The 19,547-nt window shown below is 38.3% G+C and overlaps 3 protein-coding genes and 1 pseudogene across 4 annotated transcripts; all 4 read left to right on the top strand.

Annotated features, from left to right (window-relative positions):
- Positions 1 to 73: 73 nt before the first annotated feature.
- On the top strand, positions 74 to 4,249 carry LOC113541738 (claudin-4). 2 transcript variants are annotated; one of them, XM_053240220.1, is made up of 2 exons: positions 74 to 635; positions 3,438 to 4,249. In XM_053240220.1, exons 1-2 carry the CDS (start codon positions 160 to 162, stop codon positions 4,084 to 4,086), a joined length of 1,125 nt encoding a protein of 374 aa, XP_053096195.1. In that variant the 5' UTR covers positions 74 to 159; the 3' UTR covers positions 4,087 to 4,249. The 2 variants fall into 2 exon arrangements, with proteins under 2 accessions (XP_053096195.1, XP_026794688.2); XM_026938887.3 differs by having other exon boundaries at positions 74 to 771; positions 3,646 to 4,233.
- Positions 4,250 to 7,918: 3,669 nt separating this feature from the next.
- On the top strand, positions 7,919 to 8,712 carry LOC113541786 (claudin-like protein ZF-A89). Its single transcript, XM_026938950.3, has one exon. It carries the CDS (start codon positions 7,983 to 7,985, stop codon positions 8,613 to 8,615), a length of 633 nt encoding a protein of 210 aa, XP_026794751.1. The 5' UTR covers positions 7,919 to 7,982; the 3' UTR covers positions 8,616 to 8,712.
- Positions 8,713 to 11,876: 3,164 nt separating this feature from the next.
- On the top strand, positions 11,877 to 12,596 carry LOC113541795 (claudin-4). The gene has a single exon (XM_026938967.3). It carries the CDS (start codon positions 12,033 to 12,035, stop codon positions 12,594 to 12,596), a length of 564 nt encoding a protein of 187 aa, XP_026794768.1. The 5' UTR covers positions 11,877 to 12,032.
- A 2,980-nt stretch (positions 12,597 to 15,576) lies between these two features.
- Positions 15,577 to 16,828, top strand: LOC113541540 (claudin-4-like; annotated as a pseudogene).
- Positions 16,829 to 19,547: the final 2,719 nt, after the last annotated feature.

Raw genomic sequence — 19,547 nt, 5'->3', positions numbered from 1 at the left:
CAGAAGAGCGGGTTGTGAGGTGGTGCCTGTGTCACAAACCCCACCCCCTATCAGACACTTTTATAGTATCTGCTCCCACTGCGTTTGTCAGAAGCTTGTTTGGAAACCACAGAGTTCTGTCTGAACAGCAAAAGAGGAAGCCAAGAGAAGTAGAGCAAAATGGTGTCGGCTGGGATGCAGATTCTGGGCGCTGCCCTGGGCGTCATTGGCTGGATTGGCGTTATCGTGGTCTGCGCTCTCCCTATGTGGAGGGTTACGGCCTTCATTGGCAGCAACATTGTCACATCGCAGATCCAATGGGAAGGCATATGGATGAACTGTGTGGTTCAGAGCACAGGGCAGATGCAGTGCAAGGTGTACGACTCCATGCTGGCCCTGAGCTCAGATCTCCAAGCCGCGCGTGCTCTTACAGTCATCTCCATCGTGGTGGGCATCTTTGGCATCCTTCTGGCCATGGCTGGAGGAAAGTGCACCAACTGCGTGGAGGACGAGAAGTCCAAGGCAAAGGTTGCTGTGGCAGCGGGTGTGGTCTTCATAATTTCTGGGATACTGTGTCTGATCCCTGTGTGCTGGACTGCCCAAACCGTCATCAGGGACTTCTACAACCCACTGGTCACCCAGGCACAGAAGAGGGAGTTGGGCGCATCGCTGTTCATCGGCTGGGGAACTTCTGCTCTGCTGATCATCGGAGGAGCTCTGCTGTGCTCCAGCTGCCCACGTGATGACACTGGAGGATACACAGCCAAATACAGCGCTCCTTCTCGCTCCCAGGCCTCTGCACCCTCCACCAAGGACTACGTTTAAGAAGGTCAAACAATGATTGTCTTACATGCACAAGTACTGAGCAGTTGTCATGAGGACTTGATGGACAATTGTAAGAGATAATGTTACTGGAGGTTTTTTGTTTTTTCCTTTTACATTTTCGCAACATGCAGTAGATACTACTGCAAAACGTTTTGCCAAAATTTTTCTCAATTGGATGTTTGTTGTGTCTAATTATAACATTTTAATATTTTGAGACCTTTCTGTTTTTCCCCATTCTCTACATTTTAAGGAATTCATGGTTTTGTAAATAAATATTTTTGTACAGTATACATCATTCTTATTTTTTCCTCAGGTATCAAAACAGGAAAACAGAATAAAATCAAAACACTTATGTCTAACATGGACATTTGTTTTTGCTTTGTTTTGCTTTGAAGCAGAAAAAAAAGTTAATCATGTGTTTGGACAAGTTTGAATAATGTGGTGCAGTTTTTAAGACAGAAATTCAAGTCAGTGACTGTGAACAAAACATTTCCATAGGGAGTTGTCTTACCTTGCCAATCCAGTTCAGGTGTGGCTCAGTTGAAAAAGACTACAGGTCATGTAACACATAACTGCATAACATACAATAGCACATATGTGAGAAAACCTTTCCAAAGGCAAAATAATTTAATCTATTCATCAAGGCACTATGTATTACTGACATGAAGGCTAATTAAAAAAAAAATTTAAAAAAACACCTGACCATTTTAAATTTTTTTCTTTTTAGTAAGTAAGTATTAAATTTGATTGTGATGTAAAATAGAGTATATCTTGGATGAGATCTCCTGGATGACATTTGGTTGATGCTTTTTTACAACACACATACACACACACACACAAAAGAAAAGGTTACACTGTAGCATGTCTACAAGGTCAGTAGGCATAACAACTACACAATCAAACTTTTTACACCTGTGTATCATTAAGGTGTAATCACTATTAGTGCCACAGATGAAACAAAAAAGGCATACTATAGCACTTAATTTAGAAAAAAACATTACCAAAGACCTAAATATTTGTATTTAAAGGTGTCTCTAATAGTACTGGTACTCTAAATGCGTGCTTTATTAAAAGCAGTTGCTCTTGAAGGGTAAATCAAGTAAGCTTGTAGAGTAAATGCACATAGACAGTGTTAATATCAACTAACAAACATATGTGATCAACCTTATTCCAAGGAGATTCCAACACAAATATAAAACAAACATATTATAATGTTTTCAATACAAATATGAAACAAATAATAATTCCAACTTATCTCTATATGTTCTTTACAGTACTTACATTTTAAAATGAGCCCATTGTTTGTTTAAAGTCCAAAAACTTTTTAATGGAAGTCTATCTGGTAGTGATCTTTCTGGTCAAAAGGCAATCACTCACGCACTCACTCATTCACTCACTCACTCAATCAATCAATCAATCAATCAATCAAACTTCAAATCAATCAAGCAGTCAATCAATCAATCAATCAATCAATCAATCAAATAACCAATCGACCAATCAGTCAGTCATTCAACCAGCTAACCAATCGGTCAGTCATTCAACCACCTAACTAACATACCAGTCAATCAATCAATCAATCAATCAACCAAACAACCAATCAAACAACCCATCAGTCAGTCAGTTAACCAACCAATCAACCAATCACCCAACCAGTCAATCAATCAATCAAGCAATCAATCAGTCAATCAATTAAAATATCTGCATGCCACAAAACAAAAAACAAACAAAAGTAAACCAGCATTTTACATAAATCAGCTGGCTTTATTTTCCATGTTTATGTTTTGATGCAGCTATTATTGCATACCAACGAAATCATGAAAATCAAGGTACGATTTGGAAATCTACAAACAAAAATCCTATCAATCGCTATGTTTAGATGAGCTATCAGAATAGACACACTTTCCTGTACTAAGAATAGAACATAATGCACTTATAATGAAGCCAAAAATATTTTTAAAATACACAACTATATGAAAAAATTTTTAGAAATGAAGGTCTTAAAAATAAAATGGACATGAGAGGAATGATTACCAAAACTGTCTTTACATAGCTTTATCCAATTTTCCACCACTGGAGCATTACAGTAAATGTAGTAAAGGGTTTTGTGGTATCCAAGTACCATCAGGCATGTGGGTTTTGCATAAATGCTGATTGATGGAACTCAACAACAGCCCTTTGACTTCCATCATTAGTGAATTTTGTGTACACAGGTTTTATGTTCTTATCTCAGGACAGGAAATTTGTCTTTACCATGGTAATCTCACACACGCTACAAATGCAGTAGATGAAGATTAGGTTGAAAAAATGCTGAACTATTCCTTTAAGTAAAAGCAAGTAATTGCATCTAAATACATGTGTCCAAATTATTAGTGGTTAATATGATTTTCAAATTAGTTTAGCATGTCAACTTCAGTGTATGTATATTAGAGTCTGCTAGGGGTCGCTCAGGTTGTAGATCTAAAGAGACTTTCAAAACAATGGATGGAACAGAGGTTAAGTATCAAATGACTGCTTATTCTTTTCTCTGAATGTGCAGAAGAACCGCACCCTGTAAGTATGGGGTATAAAAACGGTGTCTTAATACCACACGCAGACACATTTCCCGAAACTATCCCATGAAGCACTGATTGCAGACTGTCAATAACAATGGTATCCCAAGGCCTCCAGATCCTAGGTGTTATGCTGTCTATGACAGGGTGGCTGGGGACAATCATCACCTGTGCGCTGCCTATGTGGAGAGTGACGGCTTTCATTGGAGCTAACATTGTCACAGCGCAAGTCATCTGGGAGGGTTTATGGATGAACTGTGTGGTTCAGAGTACTGGACAGATGCAGTGTAAGGTCTACGACTCCCTGCTGGCCCTTCCTCAAGACCTTCAAGCGGCCCGAGCCATGGTCATCATCTCCATCATAGTGGGCATCTTCGGTGTGCTAATGGCTGTGATTGGAGGAAAGTGCACCAACTGCATGGAGGATGAATCAGCAAAAGCTAAAGCTTGCATAGTCTCGGGGGTGATCTTCATCATCGCCGCCTTCCTTATCCTCATACCTGTGAGCTGGTCCGCCCAGACCCTTATCAGGGACTTCTACAACCCCCTGGTGTTAGAAGCTCAGCGTCGAGAGTTAGGAGCTTCCCTGTATATTGGCTGGGGATCTGCGGCTCTCCTGCTGCTGGGGGGAGGGCTGCTTTGCTGGAATTGCCCCCCTAAGGAGAACCAGCCGTATACAGCAGCCAAGTTTGCCCCTGCTAGATCATTGTCCCCAGGGATGAATTATGTGTGAGCAACATGGTGCATGTTTCCATGAGAACTCTGAACAAATGTGGATTCAGCTACCATATTAACTATGTCTCCGGAAAGGCATGTATTTCTTTTCTTCTGAGATCACAAACATTTTCCTATTACCTGATTGTAGAACTTTGATAATAATGACATGGACTCTGGTTTTAAAAATGAATGTGAATAAATTCTGTACATGGAAATTCATTGATTGAAAATCCTGTTCATTTGACATTTTATAATTAAAAGTCTGTGAAACAGAGTAATATGTGAGTCTTTAATTAGCACCTCTACTGAGATTGATATAAAAATATTACATTATTTGACCTAGTAGAAATCTACATTCTCAGTTCTATAGGTGCATAATATGACAAATATGAAGGCAAATGATTTTGTCTGGCATGTTTCCTTTGCACGCACACATTTTTTCCTCACTGTAGAAAAATACAAAAGGAAGCATGAAAAATAAATCTATTGTCTTGGATGAACAAGGGAGATTTTGAAACCCTGTATGGTATGAATCAGTGCCATTGGGTACGGGAGAATGTAGGACAGTTACTGCATAGAGTAGCAGATATTATATACTAAATAGTCCTGTAGTAAGCTCCATAGACAGTTGATTTTTTCACTTCCACCAATACCAGCACCTCAATCTACAATGTCCATAGTTTGTGCGCTTCAGGAATGTAACTGAGAGTAAAATTTATTGTGTATATTTTATAGCAAATTGTACTGCTCCCTGGACAAACAATTATTCACTTCCTGCAACAGCAGAGCTTCATTCAACAATGTCAGTAGGTTGCACATGCAATCAATGTAACTGAGCGTAAAATTTATTTTGTCCAGGGAGCTTATACTATACGGTACTGCCTGAAATTTATTTAAAATGTAATTTGTAGGAATGAATAAAATTATGATGAGTGTAATGCTTGTGAGTAGTACATAATACTGTACTATGCAATAGTAACCTTGGGTTCCATAATGGTGTCATGTTGTGCCAAGTCAATATATGCTTTTTAACAATGATCAAATAAATACGCTGAATTAAAATACTGAAAATTAAATGTTACTTGCCTATTATTCTAGATCTGATTTTTAAAGATTTTTTTGGGGGGGGAAAATAGCTGAAAGTGGTGCTTTAAGGGCACAGAAAACAGAGACAGAGCTGGAAGTGGTATCAAAGCACAAGCAAATGGAATCAACAAGGCCAGTGCATCAGTCATGTGACCAACTGAAGACGCTATCGCTCATACACTTTTAAAATATTACATCATTGTTTATCATGTTTAGTTTGAATGTGGTAAGTGACTATAAACGGGTATGTCACATAGAGAGGGTAAAAGATGCTTTTGATAGAATGGAATAGAATAGAATAGAGCTTCATACAATCACATTAAACTATATACAGTTGAAGAGACTAAAGATATTTATGAGACTGATTTTTTTTTTATAAAGGACTTACTCTTTGTTGCTTATGCAGTATATAGCCCATATCTAAAAAAAAATTAATTGCTTTATAATAAGGATAACATTGGTCTTGTTGGCACATTGGAACAAATAAGTAAATCTTTAGTGACTTTCCGAAGTAATTCGCCAGAGTTCAATTCAATTTTTTATTTTTAATTTTATTTTTATTTTTTATTTTTTAATTTTATTTTAGCACTTTTAACAATGGACATTGTCACAAAGCAGCTTTACAGAAACATATAAATTCAGGGTATAAAAATATAAATTTATCCCTAATGAGCAAGCCAGAGGCAAAGATAGCCAGGAAAAACTCCCTGAGACAATATGAGGAAGAAGACCCAGACTCAAAAGGGAACCCATCCGAGAGATGAGAACTCCAACCAGAAGTTGGGCATCAAGTTGGATCAGGCAGGTCCGGAAAGCAGAAGGGGTCAGGATCACTGATATCTCAGGAGTAGCATGTGTAACTCGACAGAGAGAGACAGAGAGAGAAAGAGAGAAACACAGATTATTAGGTATGTTTATTGTCATGTAATGGTTAAGGACAATGTACATTGTGTGCACAGTGCAAGCAGGGACTCCAGCAAGACTAGCTATGACAGCATACCTAAAAGGGAGAGCCAGAATGATACACAGACATGAAGGCACCCTGGGACATAAAGCGTTCAGCCACTCCACTGTCAACAAACCTTAGTAAAGAAGGAATATTTACTCCTTTGAGGTAAACTGAAGGCTACTTTTCTTAGGAAATAACAAGACTGATGTCATAATTGTCCATCCCACACAGATTTTATCAAACCTGTACATTACAACTAGAGTTATTACCGACGCTGCGCCACCTGTCTGATCTGCACCATGCATGCAAATGCACTTTACAGCAGGAGATACTGTTCACAACCCCCACTGTAGCTTCTGGTAATGAGAATAAACTTTACTGTTTGCAAATGTCACCAATCTACTGCAGTATTTAGTGGAGATTGAATATCCATAACATCACATGGTAGATTTTCTACTGTTATGCTATTTGCTATAAAGTAGCATAATGTTCCAGTCATGGTTAAGGCACTTGTTAAGGTTTAAATGGCAAAGCTGAACAAAGAGGTGTAATCTGTCATGAACAGAAAACAATATTCAAATATTCATATGCATATCCCTCTGTTTGGCTGTACTGTAATTTACTTACTTAAAATGTGGTGTTGTCTTGAAATAACATAAAGTAACAGAAATAGCCATCTTTTTTGGATTCCAAACAGTTCCATATTTTGTAGCATTACCAACTTTTCTAAAATAAAATATAATAAAATTTTAAAAATGTTTACGTGTTCTCTGTGTCCATGTACGTTTTCTCTGGGTTTTCTGGTTTACTTCCACCTCCCAAAAACATGCCAGTAAGTGGACTCTAAACTGCCCCTAGGTGTGAATGAATGTGTGTAATGTGTGTAATGTGCCCTGCATTGGACTTTATTCCCCCCTCAGTGTTCATGGGATAGGATCCGGACTCATAGTGACCTAGACTAGGATAAAGCAGTTACTGAAGATGAATGAATGTAAAAAAAAAAAAAAAAAAAAAAAGAGGGTACGATTGTTTATTTTGGCCTATTACTTTTTGATTGCATCCCTAATAGATAGATAGATAGATAGATAGATAGATAGAACAGTGCACTTCCTACTTGCTTATTACTGTGCCTATATTTATACTTAATTGTCTCAGTTTTTGGCCAGATACACCATTTTGTTTTAGGAACATAATATCTGTACTATGCTTTGTATATTTCATTCCAGATCATAAATCATTAGACCTATGCTTTACCGACCAAGTCAAATGCTGAAAAGACGTTTCACTGGATGCATTTCAATCAAAGTTGCACTCAGGGGCAGAGTAACACACAGGCTGCGTTATTAACATCAAAGTGAATTATGGGTACTTGCTCTATTTGCCATGTTTCATCATTTGGACACTAATCTATTCCACTGCCTTATGGCACAGGCTCCCAGCCCTGGTCCTGGAGTACCCACTGTCCTGTAAAATTTAGTGTTTTCCCTTCTCCTAACACACCTGATTCAATGCATAACAGCCCGTCCTGAGATGAAGGTGGTGTTTAAGAGCAGGGAAAACAGGACAGGGGATTTCAGGACCAGGGTTGGGAACATGTACCTAATGGGATTGCATTCGCATGTGGGATTTTTCACTCTGCCCTTTAGAGATAACTAGCAAAATGGCAAATCCTCCACACTATGTAGTGAGTGTGCTTTCGGACACTTTTGCTCATGCTGGGGCTTTAATTGGTAAGGGGTGAATGCAGTCACGTGGTACAATCAGTCTAATGATTAGCACCTTTGCATGATTACCATGAGACGTACAAAAAGGGCAGAGACACACAGCTTATCAGGCGTTTGGGGATCTGTTACTGTTTGGGTAGTCAGTGAGAAACGATGGCGGCTTCAGGGTTGCAGGTTCTGGGTTTGGCTCTGGCCTTCCTCGGCTTGCTCGGTGACATCATCATCTGCGCTCTGCCCATGTGGAAAGTGACGGCCTTCATCGGGCAGAACATCGTGACCGCGCAGACCTTCTGGGAGGGCCTGTGGATGAACTGTGTGATGCAGAGCACAGGACAGATGCAGTGTAAGGTCTATGACTCCATGTTGGCTCTGCCCCGGGACCTGCAGGCCGCGCGCGCTCTGGTCGTCATCTCCATCCTCCTGACGCTGTTCGGTCTCCTGCTCGCGGTCGCAGGGGGAAAGTGCACCAACTGCATCGAGGACGAGCCGACCAAGGCGCGGGTGTCCGTGGCGGCCGGCGTGTTCTTTCTGCTCGGGGGTGTTCTGTGCTTGATTCCTGTGTGCTGGTCGGCTCACACGGTCATCATGGACTTCTATAACCCTACACTTGCGGACGCACAGAAGCGCGAGCTCGGCGCGTCGCTGTTCATCGGCTGGGGCGCCGCCGCTTTGCTGCTGCTCGGAGGCGCGCTCTTCTGCTGCCAGTGTCCGAAGAGTGAATATCGGGGTTATTCAGCCAAATACACTGCGCCAAGGTCACATGCACATGGTGGCAACTACGTGTAGGTCTAACTAAACCTTTACGCTGGCTAGACTGTGTGTCTTAAGTATCTAATGTATTTTTATTGGACAGTTTTACTAAATAAAACCATGTTTTATGCAATCTGTCCATTTGTCCTCTCTTTGGGTTTTAAAACAAACTTCATCTCGCTTCACACTGGCAAAAAAAAAACTACTGGATTACAGTAGCACTGTTGGTTTACTCAGCTTCTTACTGTTGCACTGGACCTGTGATGGTTTGCTAAACAAGCTGCACTGTTGACTAAACTTAACCCTTCCAGTGACTTGTTCATCCAAAACTACCTCCGCACTCTCACTGGCTTGGATAAAGGCTGAACACATGTATCAAAAAAAAATTTAACCAACTTTAAACTGCTTGCTCATTACAATTGTGTTGTGTACATTCAGCAGGCTTATTGTAACTTGATAGTTTTAAGCATTAAAACTAAGCCCCCCCCCCCCAAAAAAAATGCACTGCTATTTGGATAATGGCCAAATTCATTTACCCAACAGCAGTTCTGACAATTTTTTATTTATTTTTTTTAGACTGTTTAAGCAAAGACTAAAGAACAACTTTTAATTTTTTCCCCTGTAAAAACTCAGTGTGCAAACATTTTTTTTTTTAATAAACCCACAACACAACTGCAGAGTTAAAGAAAATGCTGCATTGTGTGAAGAGCCTACAGTTTAGCAAGAATGGTAGCAAACTAGCTTAATTATCTTGGTGAAAAGACAAAAGCTAGCTGGCTGATCTAACTTTCAGTTGTAGTAAAAAAAAATTAGACATTCAAGTGTGAAAAATTGTCTTTGAAAACTGTGTGCCAGTTGGGTGACTTCTATCAGGCTTGCTGGTCAAGGTTGACAAAGGTTTGGTTGTGTTGTGTAGGTTGACAAGGCTGACCAGAGTATGGTTGTGTCTTTTCTCTCATGCAAACCATGAGGCAAAAAACATGCATATAATGCTCAATCCTCACAACAGACTAATCTTTGTCCAAGCAATTCAAGATGTCAAGTTGAAATCTGAAAGTTCTCAAGAATTGCTACAAAATTTTTTACATCTGACAAACTACTGATTAGTTGGATTTAAAGCAACCTGCTTTCCAGACCTTGCTTCCAAACTCTTTTTTTATTGCAACAAAAACAACTTCTGTCATAACAGAGTTTCACAAATCTAATCAGGAAGCTTGGAGTCTTGCAAAGTTTTGCAACTTCCTGGTATTTAACTGCAGATGAATTGGATGATTGAGCAGGGAAACTAAACAGTGCTGGACTTTGACCTGCCAGGACTGAAATTTTGGAACCCATATTCTCTATAAATGGCGCTGAAAATGTATTTGCCTCAATACTCTTAACAGTGCTGCTACTTCCTAAAGCACATCTAGACTTATCTTAACAACCATGTTCCTCTATTTCAGCTAATTAACAGCCCTTCCTGATTTGACGTGGATGTTGGAACAGGATTCTGTGTCTCAAAGGAATCATTTTGGCATTTTTTTTTTCAGAATTTTCTTCTTACCCCAAATGTAAAAGACATTTGTCTGCTATAGCTCTAGTAACTAGGAATGGAAGTATCACCCAAATTCCTTTCTGTAAATATGTGTCTCAAATCACATTCAGTTAGTTACACAGACTTGCAGATACTCAGTACTGAATTACTGAAGCCCATATAAATGAACAGAATGGAGCTGATCGCTGTAATGTTATGGATGCAGCAATGTTAGCAGAATGGTTTTCTATAGTCCTACTGTAGTAGAAAGCTAGAAGTTATGCAGATGGTAATGTAGTTTCTTTCTTTTTTTTTAATTAAAAGTTGATCCCTGCACGTGTAAAAAGGTGTAGAATGTATTTATGAAAAAAATGTTGTTAGTTAAATTAGTATCAACACCAGCTTGAAACTAAATAAGAAAACTTGAACACCAAACCATGTGCTTTTCAGCTTCATTTGGAGCAAGAAGAAAATCGTCTAAATTTCCTTTTTAAACAAGTTCGTTCCTGTCGTTACCTACGTTATGTATTACATTACATCACTTTCCCTCATCAGTCCTTCTCTTTTTCTTCTCTCTAATTCACTTGAAGTTAATAAGACAAAAAATATCTCCAGAACAGCAGTACCTCTGACTATTACAAAGCACTATCTCCTTCCATGAATGTTAAATATTCTCCTTACAGAAAGCTTCATATCAATGGTTATTATATATATGTTTCATTTTGATAACACATTTTCTTTTTTTAAATCAGTTTATTGTTGGCTTAAATTATTTAAATTAAATGTGGAGAGTTTGCCATACAATTCCCTCTGAATGAGCTGTTACTATAAAAATGAGGATGTCTTTGAATGAGTGCGTGAATATAAACCTGTGATTTGCCATGCAGCCAGAATTACTGTCAGAGCTACTGTTATCGAAAACTAATCAACAATTTCTGACCAATGAGAACTGAGGATTCAACAGCACTGGGGTATCAGTTGTCACATAAATAAGAGCAGCGTATGCTGTATTCACTTCTAGTGTTTTTCATCAGTGAGATCATACAGAGATCATACAGATCATACAAAAAAAAAAAGGCTGGGTGGGATGATTTTGATCCCAAAAGTGATAAGATTGAATTAAAGATGTGTTTCCCACATGAAAAGATCCACCAAAGTTTGTTTAAAAAGATAACAAACTGGCATAATTTAGTTTGTCATAGACCTTTAATGTAGATTACTTTTGCTGATCCCATAAATAAAAATGTGAAAATATACTTAAAACTATAAACATTCCATTACAATAAATTCCCATGTTTATTCTTGCACACTAGTTAGTAATCACAAATGTGTTTGCATCCAGCTTTGGTAAATGAAAGGCCACGTTTGTGCACAGATGTTTACCCATATCAGTCATTCAAACATTCAAAGCACTAGGAGAGGCCTAGCTAGAAAGAAATACTTCAATACTACAATCTCCATCTGTGCAAACAGAAATTTTCTTAAAAACCTGCTGTGTCCACGTTGGGCTTTGTGCTTCGTTCAATGATCATCCATTTTCAGGTCACAGAAACACTAGAGAGGAATTTTGATACTTGCTTTTGGGATGAACAATGAAGTCTTTTCATTCAGCTCCATTCCCACACTCTCCAAGCTGCTCTTGTGTTCTCCTTTTTATAGTGCACACATACTTGTTTGCCTTCTCCCTCACTCCCCCCCCCCTGCTCTCTTTCTCTCTAAAACAAGCATACAATAAAGAATCAAGTCAAGCAGGAAACTGAAGTCCTGATAAACATAAACTCCACCCCTTCCTTCCTTCAAAACATCTTCTAACTATCAGGCACGACAAGAATATTTTTCCAAAGCGAATCGTTCTCACTGCTGCGTGCTATTTTTTTTATCTCATGCATTGATTTTGCTGTAAAAAGTGAAGGGGTAGGCTGAGGTATTCGACAGAGATGGGACAGCAACTCTTGGCAGCCTTCCTGGCTTTCCTGGGCTTCCTGGGTACCATCCTGATAGCTGCTCTGCCCATGTGGAAGATGTCGGCCTTCGTGGGAGCCAACATTGTGACAACGCAGATTTTCTGGGAAGGCTTGTGGATGACCTGCGTGCTGCAGAGTACTAGACACATGCAGTGCAAGGCGTATGACTCTATTCTGGCTCTGCCTCAATACCTCCAGGCCACTCGGGCCTTGATCTGCATCTCCCTTGCTGCTGGGGTTGTCGCCATTGGCTTGATGGTTGTCGGGGCTAGATGTACCAACTTCTTCCGTGACGAGTGGAATAGGAAAGCCAGGATTGGTATAGTAGCTGGGGTGGTCTACATCGTCGCAGGGATTCTGTGTTTGATCGCTGTTAGCTGGTCAGCACATATCATCATCCAGAGCTTCTACAATCCTCAGGTCATCTCGGCGAACAAGGGAGAGTTGGGGGCCTGCATCTATATTGGATGGGTAGCTGGATTCCTCCTAGTTCTGGGTGGAGGAATATTCATCGGCACATACACCAACAGCTGCTGAGCTTTAGATCAGACACACATTTTAAATGTGTGCTTGAAGTGCATGAAAAATGAAGGAATTCAATTTTCTCGCAGACCTGACTGGTGTAATGAAACGGTACTGAAAAATCCAAAGCCGTAATCAAAAGGCTTTAACATTTTGGCTATTTATGGGAATCTATCAAAGAGAACTGGACCAATTAATATAATATTGGACATATACTGAGATTTCATTCGTTCATCTTCAGTAAGCACTTTTTCCTGGTCAGAGATGTGATGAATCCGAGGCAGGAGTACACCCTGGATGGAAAGTCAAGAGACATCACAGGGCAAATACTGAGACTTTATAAAGACATTTCAGCTGTTTCAAATTCAAGCTAAATGCCAAATAATTTCACTTTCTGTCAGTTTTAAATTGAAGCATAGACCTTAAGAAAAAATATTTGTAATGGTTCTTTAATAATTTCTTGGATAATTAAGGGTAATTGGCTTCTTAACCATTTCTGCTTAGAAGCATTTCTGTTAGGGAAACACTCTTTAAGGGGACTCTTTATGTGGACTATAATTACAAATGGGGTCAGTGATGTCTAACAACACTTTTGTAATATTTAGCAAAGTTCTCCTCACATTCCAACATTTAAATGGATTGGCTCTACAAATTACCTGTTTGAATATTGACATTCCATAAAAGCTTGCTTCAGCTTCCACCAAAATCTCACACTATACCCTTAAGGGCCTTGTTCATATATCATATACTCTTGGTATATTGGGTGACAATGATTCATTCATGCAAGGCACTCAAGGATGCATCAATATGGGTTTTTTTTTTCAGACTGAGTATGAGTACAAGTTCATGTTTTTTGGTATTTGTTGATATTAATACCGATACTGATATTAAAATGAGTAACCTACATTGTATTAAGCAATCAGGGGTGTCATGGAGCATTTTATTTAGCTCTGTTTTTTATATTTCAAATGAACACAGTGTGTCATGAGCTGCACCCTGATTCCCAAGCAAAGTGTAGACGTTTTGTCTCAGTGCTCGCAGAACTGAAGTGCTTTTACATGCAGCAGTTTCTCTGTATGCTCACTTCACTGCTCCACGCTTGTGAATATCTTTGTGGGAAGACAATTCATGGCACTTTGCATTCGTTTTAATGTTATTTTAATGTTTGCACAGCAGCTACGAGGCTAATGCATGTAATGATGTATATCTTACCTAAATTATATTTCTGTAAATACATCCCAATATTTTCAAAAACATACATCAGATGACACTGTTTAACTGTATAGTAACATTTCTAAACATGCAAGTTTGTAATTGGCCTAAATAATCAAAATTTACTTACTAAAAGTTTAGTGCAAAATAAAAAAGCAAACCTCACACACCAAACCTGTCCAGGCTAATCTACTACAACTAGGGTCTGCAACTCCAGTTCGTAGAGATCCCAGTGCACGTCCAATCAAATTCCAAACTCAGTGAAATTAGACTAATTATCACATCTTGGATGATCAAAGAAAATGTGAAGAGTTTCGCTAGCCTCATCAAATAGACATGGCAATCCTAAAGACGTTCCCAAGAAGAGAAAAATAAAATTACCATCAAAAGGATTCCAGAAGGGTATATTTAACAGTCTTTACAAACAAAAATTACAGCAGTTTTGTGGAAATGTACCTGAGATTTAATGACCATTTCAATGCTAATGGATACATTTAAAGTGAACAGTTATACTACAGGGTGTCCGAAAAGTTTCCATACAGAGGGGAAATTAGCACTTTTTAGAAAAATGACTTCCAAAAATGTTCATACTTAGTTTATATTGTATATATTTTTTCAGATAGCCTTTAAGAATACCTCTGACAAAAGAAGAATGTATTGAAATCATTCTCATGGCTGAATTGGGAAGCTGTTGCAAGGTTGAGATGGATTTTAACAGGAAACTTGGCAAGCACATCACACACGACACTGCTGCCAAACTTATTAACAAATTCAAAAAGACTGGAAGTGTTGTGGACCAACCGAGAAGTGGACGTCCACGAACATCCACTGACGAAGGTACAACCGACATGGTGCTGGCAAACATAGTTCCCTATGTATGGAGGCTTTTGGGGCACTCTGTATAGCATGGATGTCAGTATATTACGTGTGTATTATGTGTATATTATGGATGCTAGTGTAAGGGAAGCTACTTTGCAATTATAACTACAAGCTACAAGTTACTTGTGATATATTTTTTCTATATTTTGCTGCAGTCAAACTACCCTTTGATAAAGTAGCTAGCTACACTACAAGCTACTAAGAAAATGTTGACAACTACAGTGAAGCTGTTTTGTCAAATTGAAGAAATCAGCTGGCATTATCATAATAATTATTGTGCAGTGAGTTTATTACACAAAATAGATTTTACATTTCTATTTGTAAACCACTCTTAGAAAGAAGCAATTTACTTTGCTTCTTATTATTCATAAATGTGGTATTAGCTGCCACTGCTATGCCAATGACACACAGCTATATGTTTCAGAAAAGCCAGATGACAGACAGCAGCTTAATAAAGTTGAGGAATGTGTAAAGGACATTAGAAACTTCAATTCTGACAGGAAGGAAATATTTCTACTAGGACCACAGGCAGCTAGAAGATTTCAGATTATGTAGTAACTATGGATGGGCTTTCAGTTACATCACGTGCAGCGATGAAAGACCTTGGTGTGATTATTCGAAGCTCATGAGGATTGTTATTGAGATTATTAGGATAGCCTTTGTAAATGTGAACTCTGTAAATGTGGTGTGAAACCACACAAGTGAAACTGATCTTGTTGTTGCTTGGCATAGCAGGAATTAAGTACTAATGGAAAAATACAAACTGGGTTCACACAGAAATAGCAAAAGTCCATGTCATACAAAGACTCCTCCCTATTCAATAAAGCGTACTGTCAGTCACGATTGTACATACATTCACAGAGGCATAGAGAAATCGAATCCGCCTCTTGAAGGATAAGGCAAAATGGTATCCCAGAAACTTCTAATCCTGGGCCTTGTTCTGGCACTGATTGGCTTTGTGGGCACCATCGTCATCTGTGGTTTAACAGCCTGAAAGGTATCAACTTTCATCGGCACCAAAATTGTGACTTTCCAGGTCTATTGCATGGTCCATACCACAGGCCAGATGCATTGCAAGGGCTATACCTCTTTCCTTATTCTTCCTGTACATCTGCAGGCAGCTCGAGCCTTGATGATTATTGCCGTTGTTGTTGGAATTTTTGGAATTATCATAACCATCATTGGAGGCAAATGCACCAATTTTGTACAAAGTGAGAGTGCTAAGGCTAAGATCTCCATCGCTAGTGGGAACATCTTCATCATCACAGGGATTCTCATTTTTATTCCAGTGTGCTGGACCACAAATGCTGTTATCAGGGACTTTTGCAACCCTGCCATCACGGATGCACAAAAGAAGGAACTGGGACCCTGCTTTTATATCAGCTTCAGATGTGCTGCTCCAAAAGATGACACTCTCTATCATGTGAAATACTCTCTGGCTACAGTGAGCAGCAGCAAGGTTTATGTATAACACATTTGATGCTTGGTCACTTTAGTGGACTGATGAAATGATCAAGCAACATAATCAAAGAACTTCTTAGCACTATCCAGTGTGTATTAGCGTAAAGTCTATCAGTGGTATGTAAAGTACTCCCAGAAATGTGGATCATTTCAATTCTAAATGATTATAGATAATTCAATGTTGTCATTTCAATTATATATAAAATAATTCATAAAGCAACATCATGGGCTTGTATTGCTGAGCAAAATGGAATTTTACACAAAATGAAAAATTTTAAACACTAGCTGTTTTCTTTTAAGCACTTTTGTGGAATCTCACAAGCAGTATGTACATATGCACTACTTTTATATACTATATATGTACTTGTGTGTTAGACATTCTTAGGACATTGCTGAATTACTGTTTCTGAAAATCAGACTGAGCTTAATGCTGTATGCTCTATCCTACACTGAGATTTTTTTTTTTGTAAAATTCTCTCTTTCAATCTAGAAAATTCAGTCAAAATACTAGTTTGATTCCTTCATTTTTTTAATTATATATAACTGTAGCAATTGTAGCAATAGTTCATTACATTGAAACCATTATTACACTTACTATGGGCTGTCAGACACTCTGTGTGTTGCATGGCAACATGCAACACTCTATGAGGACTGTTTTTTGTTGACGGAGCAAAAATAAATGAAATATTTGGCCATATTGTGTCTGAAATGCCAGTTACACTATATTAATTTCTTGGTTATAGAACTGTTATATAAAAGCAATATCACACTTGCAATAGTGATTACCTGCAGCTGAACCACAGTCGTGCTGATATTCAGTACAACAGCACTCTCGCTGGTGCGATATTGCCTAATTCAATAAAATAATTATTAAACACAGCATGATACAATAATATAGTAATAGATTTACTTAATTTTACTTAATTTACTTAATTTATTTAATATAGTTAGATTTACCATATGATTATGTCCACACCTGCATGTAAATTTGGTTCACACAGAATTGTGTGATTGTGCAGAAATTTTTCCCCATTCTAACGCTTAATGAGAATCTTAACTTGAAGCTCTTAACATATATCCGTATGATTTTATGCATTGTGCTGCTGCCACATGATTGGCTGATTGGATAATGCATTAGTGTGCAGCTGTACAGGTGTTCTGCAGGGTGAGCGTATATAATCACAGAACCAAGTAGATTACCTTTTTCCTGTCAGTCATAAACTAATTATATTCACAGCCAATATAAACCAGGGAGTCACCATGTACAAATATTTCCAGGGGCCCTCTCATGTGAGATTTTGAGAGGGAAGCGGGACAACAGGAAACCAGAGCCCCAATCGCTCTAAGGGGAATTGCTACATACAGTATATGTATTTCCACAAACTTTAGCGAATGTTTTTCCTCTTGAGTGATTAAAATGAGCATTTTTTGTTATTGCAAAATTGCTAAACAAGCATTTTCTAATGAGTTGATTTTAAGAAAAAATTGTCTTGACAAACAAAGCCAGGTTATAGCAGATTTGTGGCAGTGCACTTGAGGAAAATCAACTGTGGCAGTTTCATTTTATTGCACAAAATAGACATTCCTAACATCCCTTAGCTGTAAAACAATTTAAAAACAAAAAAAGCAACAGTTACAGAGTGAGATCACTCACTACTCTTGGTTCACTTGTATCTGTAAATATCTATCTAGCTAGTTAATATTAATGGGCATATGATCAGCCACATATCATTGAATTAGATAGCGATGTTTGGGCGTTTGCTTCAATGTGAATAATAATGCTTGTCATCATTGCTGGTTATTTCTTATACCATAGCACTGTTGAATCTGAAGAAGTGGATCAATTTTGAGGCTGTAATTCAAATGATCGAGTTATACAGAGTGTCCCAAAAGTCTCCATACATAGGGGACTATGTTTGCCAGCACCATGTCGGTTGTGCCTTCGTCAGTGGATGTTCGTGGACGTCCACTTCTCGGTTGGTCCGCAACACTTCCAGGCTTTTTGAATTTGTTAATAATTTTGGCAACAGTGTCGTGTGTAATGTGCTTGCCATGTTTCCTGTTAAAGTCCTTCGCAGCCTTGCGACAGCTTCCTGATCCAGCCATGAGAATGATTTCAATGCATGCTTCTTTTGTCAAAGGCATTCTTAAAGGCTATCTTGAAAAACATATATAATATAAACTAAGTATGAAAATTTTTAGAAGACATTTTGCTAAAAAGTGTTAATTTCCCCTCTGTATGGAGACTTTTGCGACACCCTGTATTAATGCACTTAAAGACAGAGGAGCTACATAATCTAGTCTAATACTTGGATTAGGTAACAAATAGAAGTGTGTATTGATGGTGAAGATTTGTGTAATTAGATATGTTATTAAACATCTATGGAAGGAGTGTTGGATGTCCTTGCTTTGTAAAGAGGTCAGCAAGTTTTCTGCCATAATCAGTTCTCCAGATCAGAAGACTTAGCATCTTCTGCTTTGTTTGTAATATGACAAGCTACATTTTTGTGTTATTATCTTCGAGATAGAAAGAGAGAGAGAGAGAGAGAGAAGTCAGGTGAGGGAGCAACTGTTTTTGCTGTTTAAATAAGTGATAATAGGAACTAGTTTGTCTATGTGGAAGTGCCACAACATTAAATATAACTATAAATGGCAAAACAAAAGTCATTCATTAATAAATTAAAAATGATCATTGGCAAATTGCTGTGGTATAAGACTGCTTCGTCGAAACAATTCAACAGAAAACACTCAGCAACTAATGCAATCACTTCTGATTACTTTCTTAACTTAACAAGCTAGGTAATCAACAAAAATCACAATTATGTGTCCTTAAACTGATGCTTAAAGTGGATGTCGACAGTATTTTCATTTCCAGTTTGCAAAGCTTACAAACAACCATGAATTGCATGCCATGGAAATCTTTCGCACTCAAAAACATTCCACAAATGCGGCCATGGATGATGGATAGTCTTGTTTTCATCACTAGGACTTGGTTCCTGATAGAAACAACAGTTTGCATATTGTGATTTGTCACTACATCGATACCGATACTGCTACTGCCACACTACAAAAAAAAATGTAGTTAAGCTAGTAGTTAAGCTAGTCGCCTACATTCATGATGTCATAGTTGAGGTGCATCATTTGTTTTTACTAATGTCATCAGCCTTCATTAGTCAGAGGAGTCTAACAATAAAAGCAAATTATCTACTTATCTTACCTATTCTGGGGCCTAATTACTTTAATATAATGCATATTTTTTGTCATTCAAGGGACATTCATGAGTTCTTGCACTCATTATTCAAACACCTCCTGCAATTATAGCATCTCCTATTATAGACACAAAGCTAAACCTATAAACACTAATTTAACTTCTTTTCACTACAACAATGTTGGTAAGTTGAAGATCAAATCTAA

This window comes from Pangasianodon hypophthalmus, chromosome 15, assembly GCF_027358585.1.
Source record: "Pangasianodon hypophthalmus isolate fPanHyp1 chromosome 15, fPanHyp1.pri, whole genome shotgun sequence".
Lineage (NCBI taxonomy): Eukaryota > Metazoa > Chordata > Actinopteri > Siluriformes > Pangasiidae > Pangasianodon > Pangasianodon hypophthalmus.
This window is presented reverse-complemented; position numbering and strand designations above follow the sequence as displayed.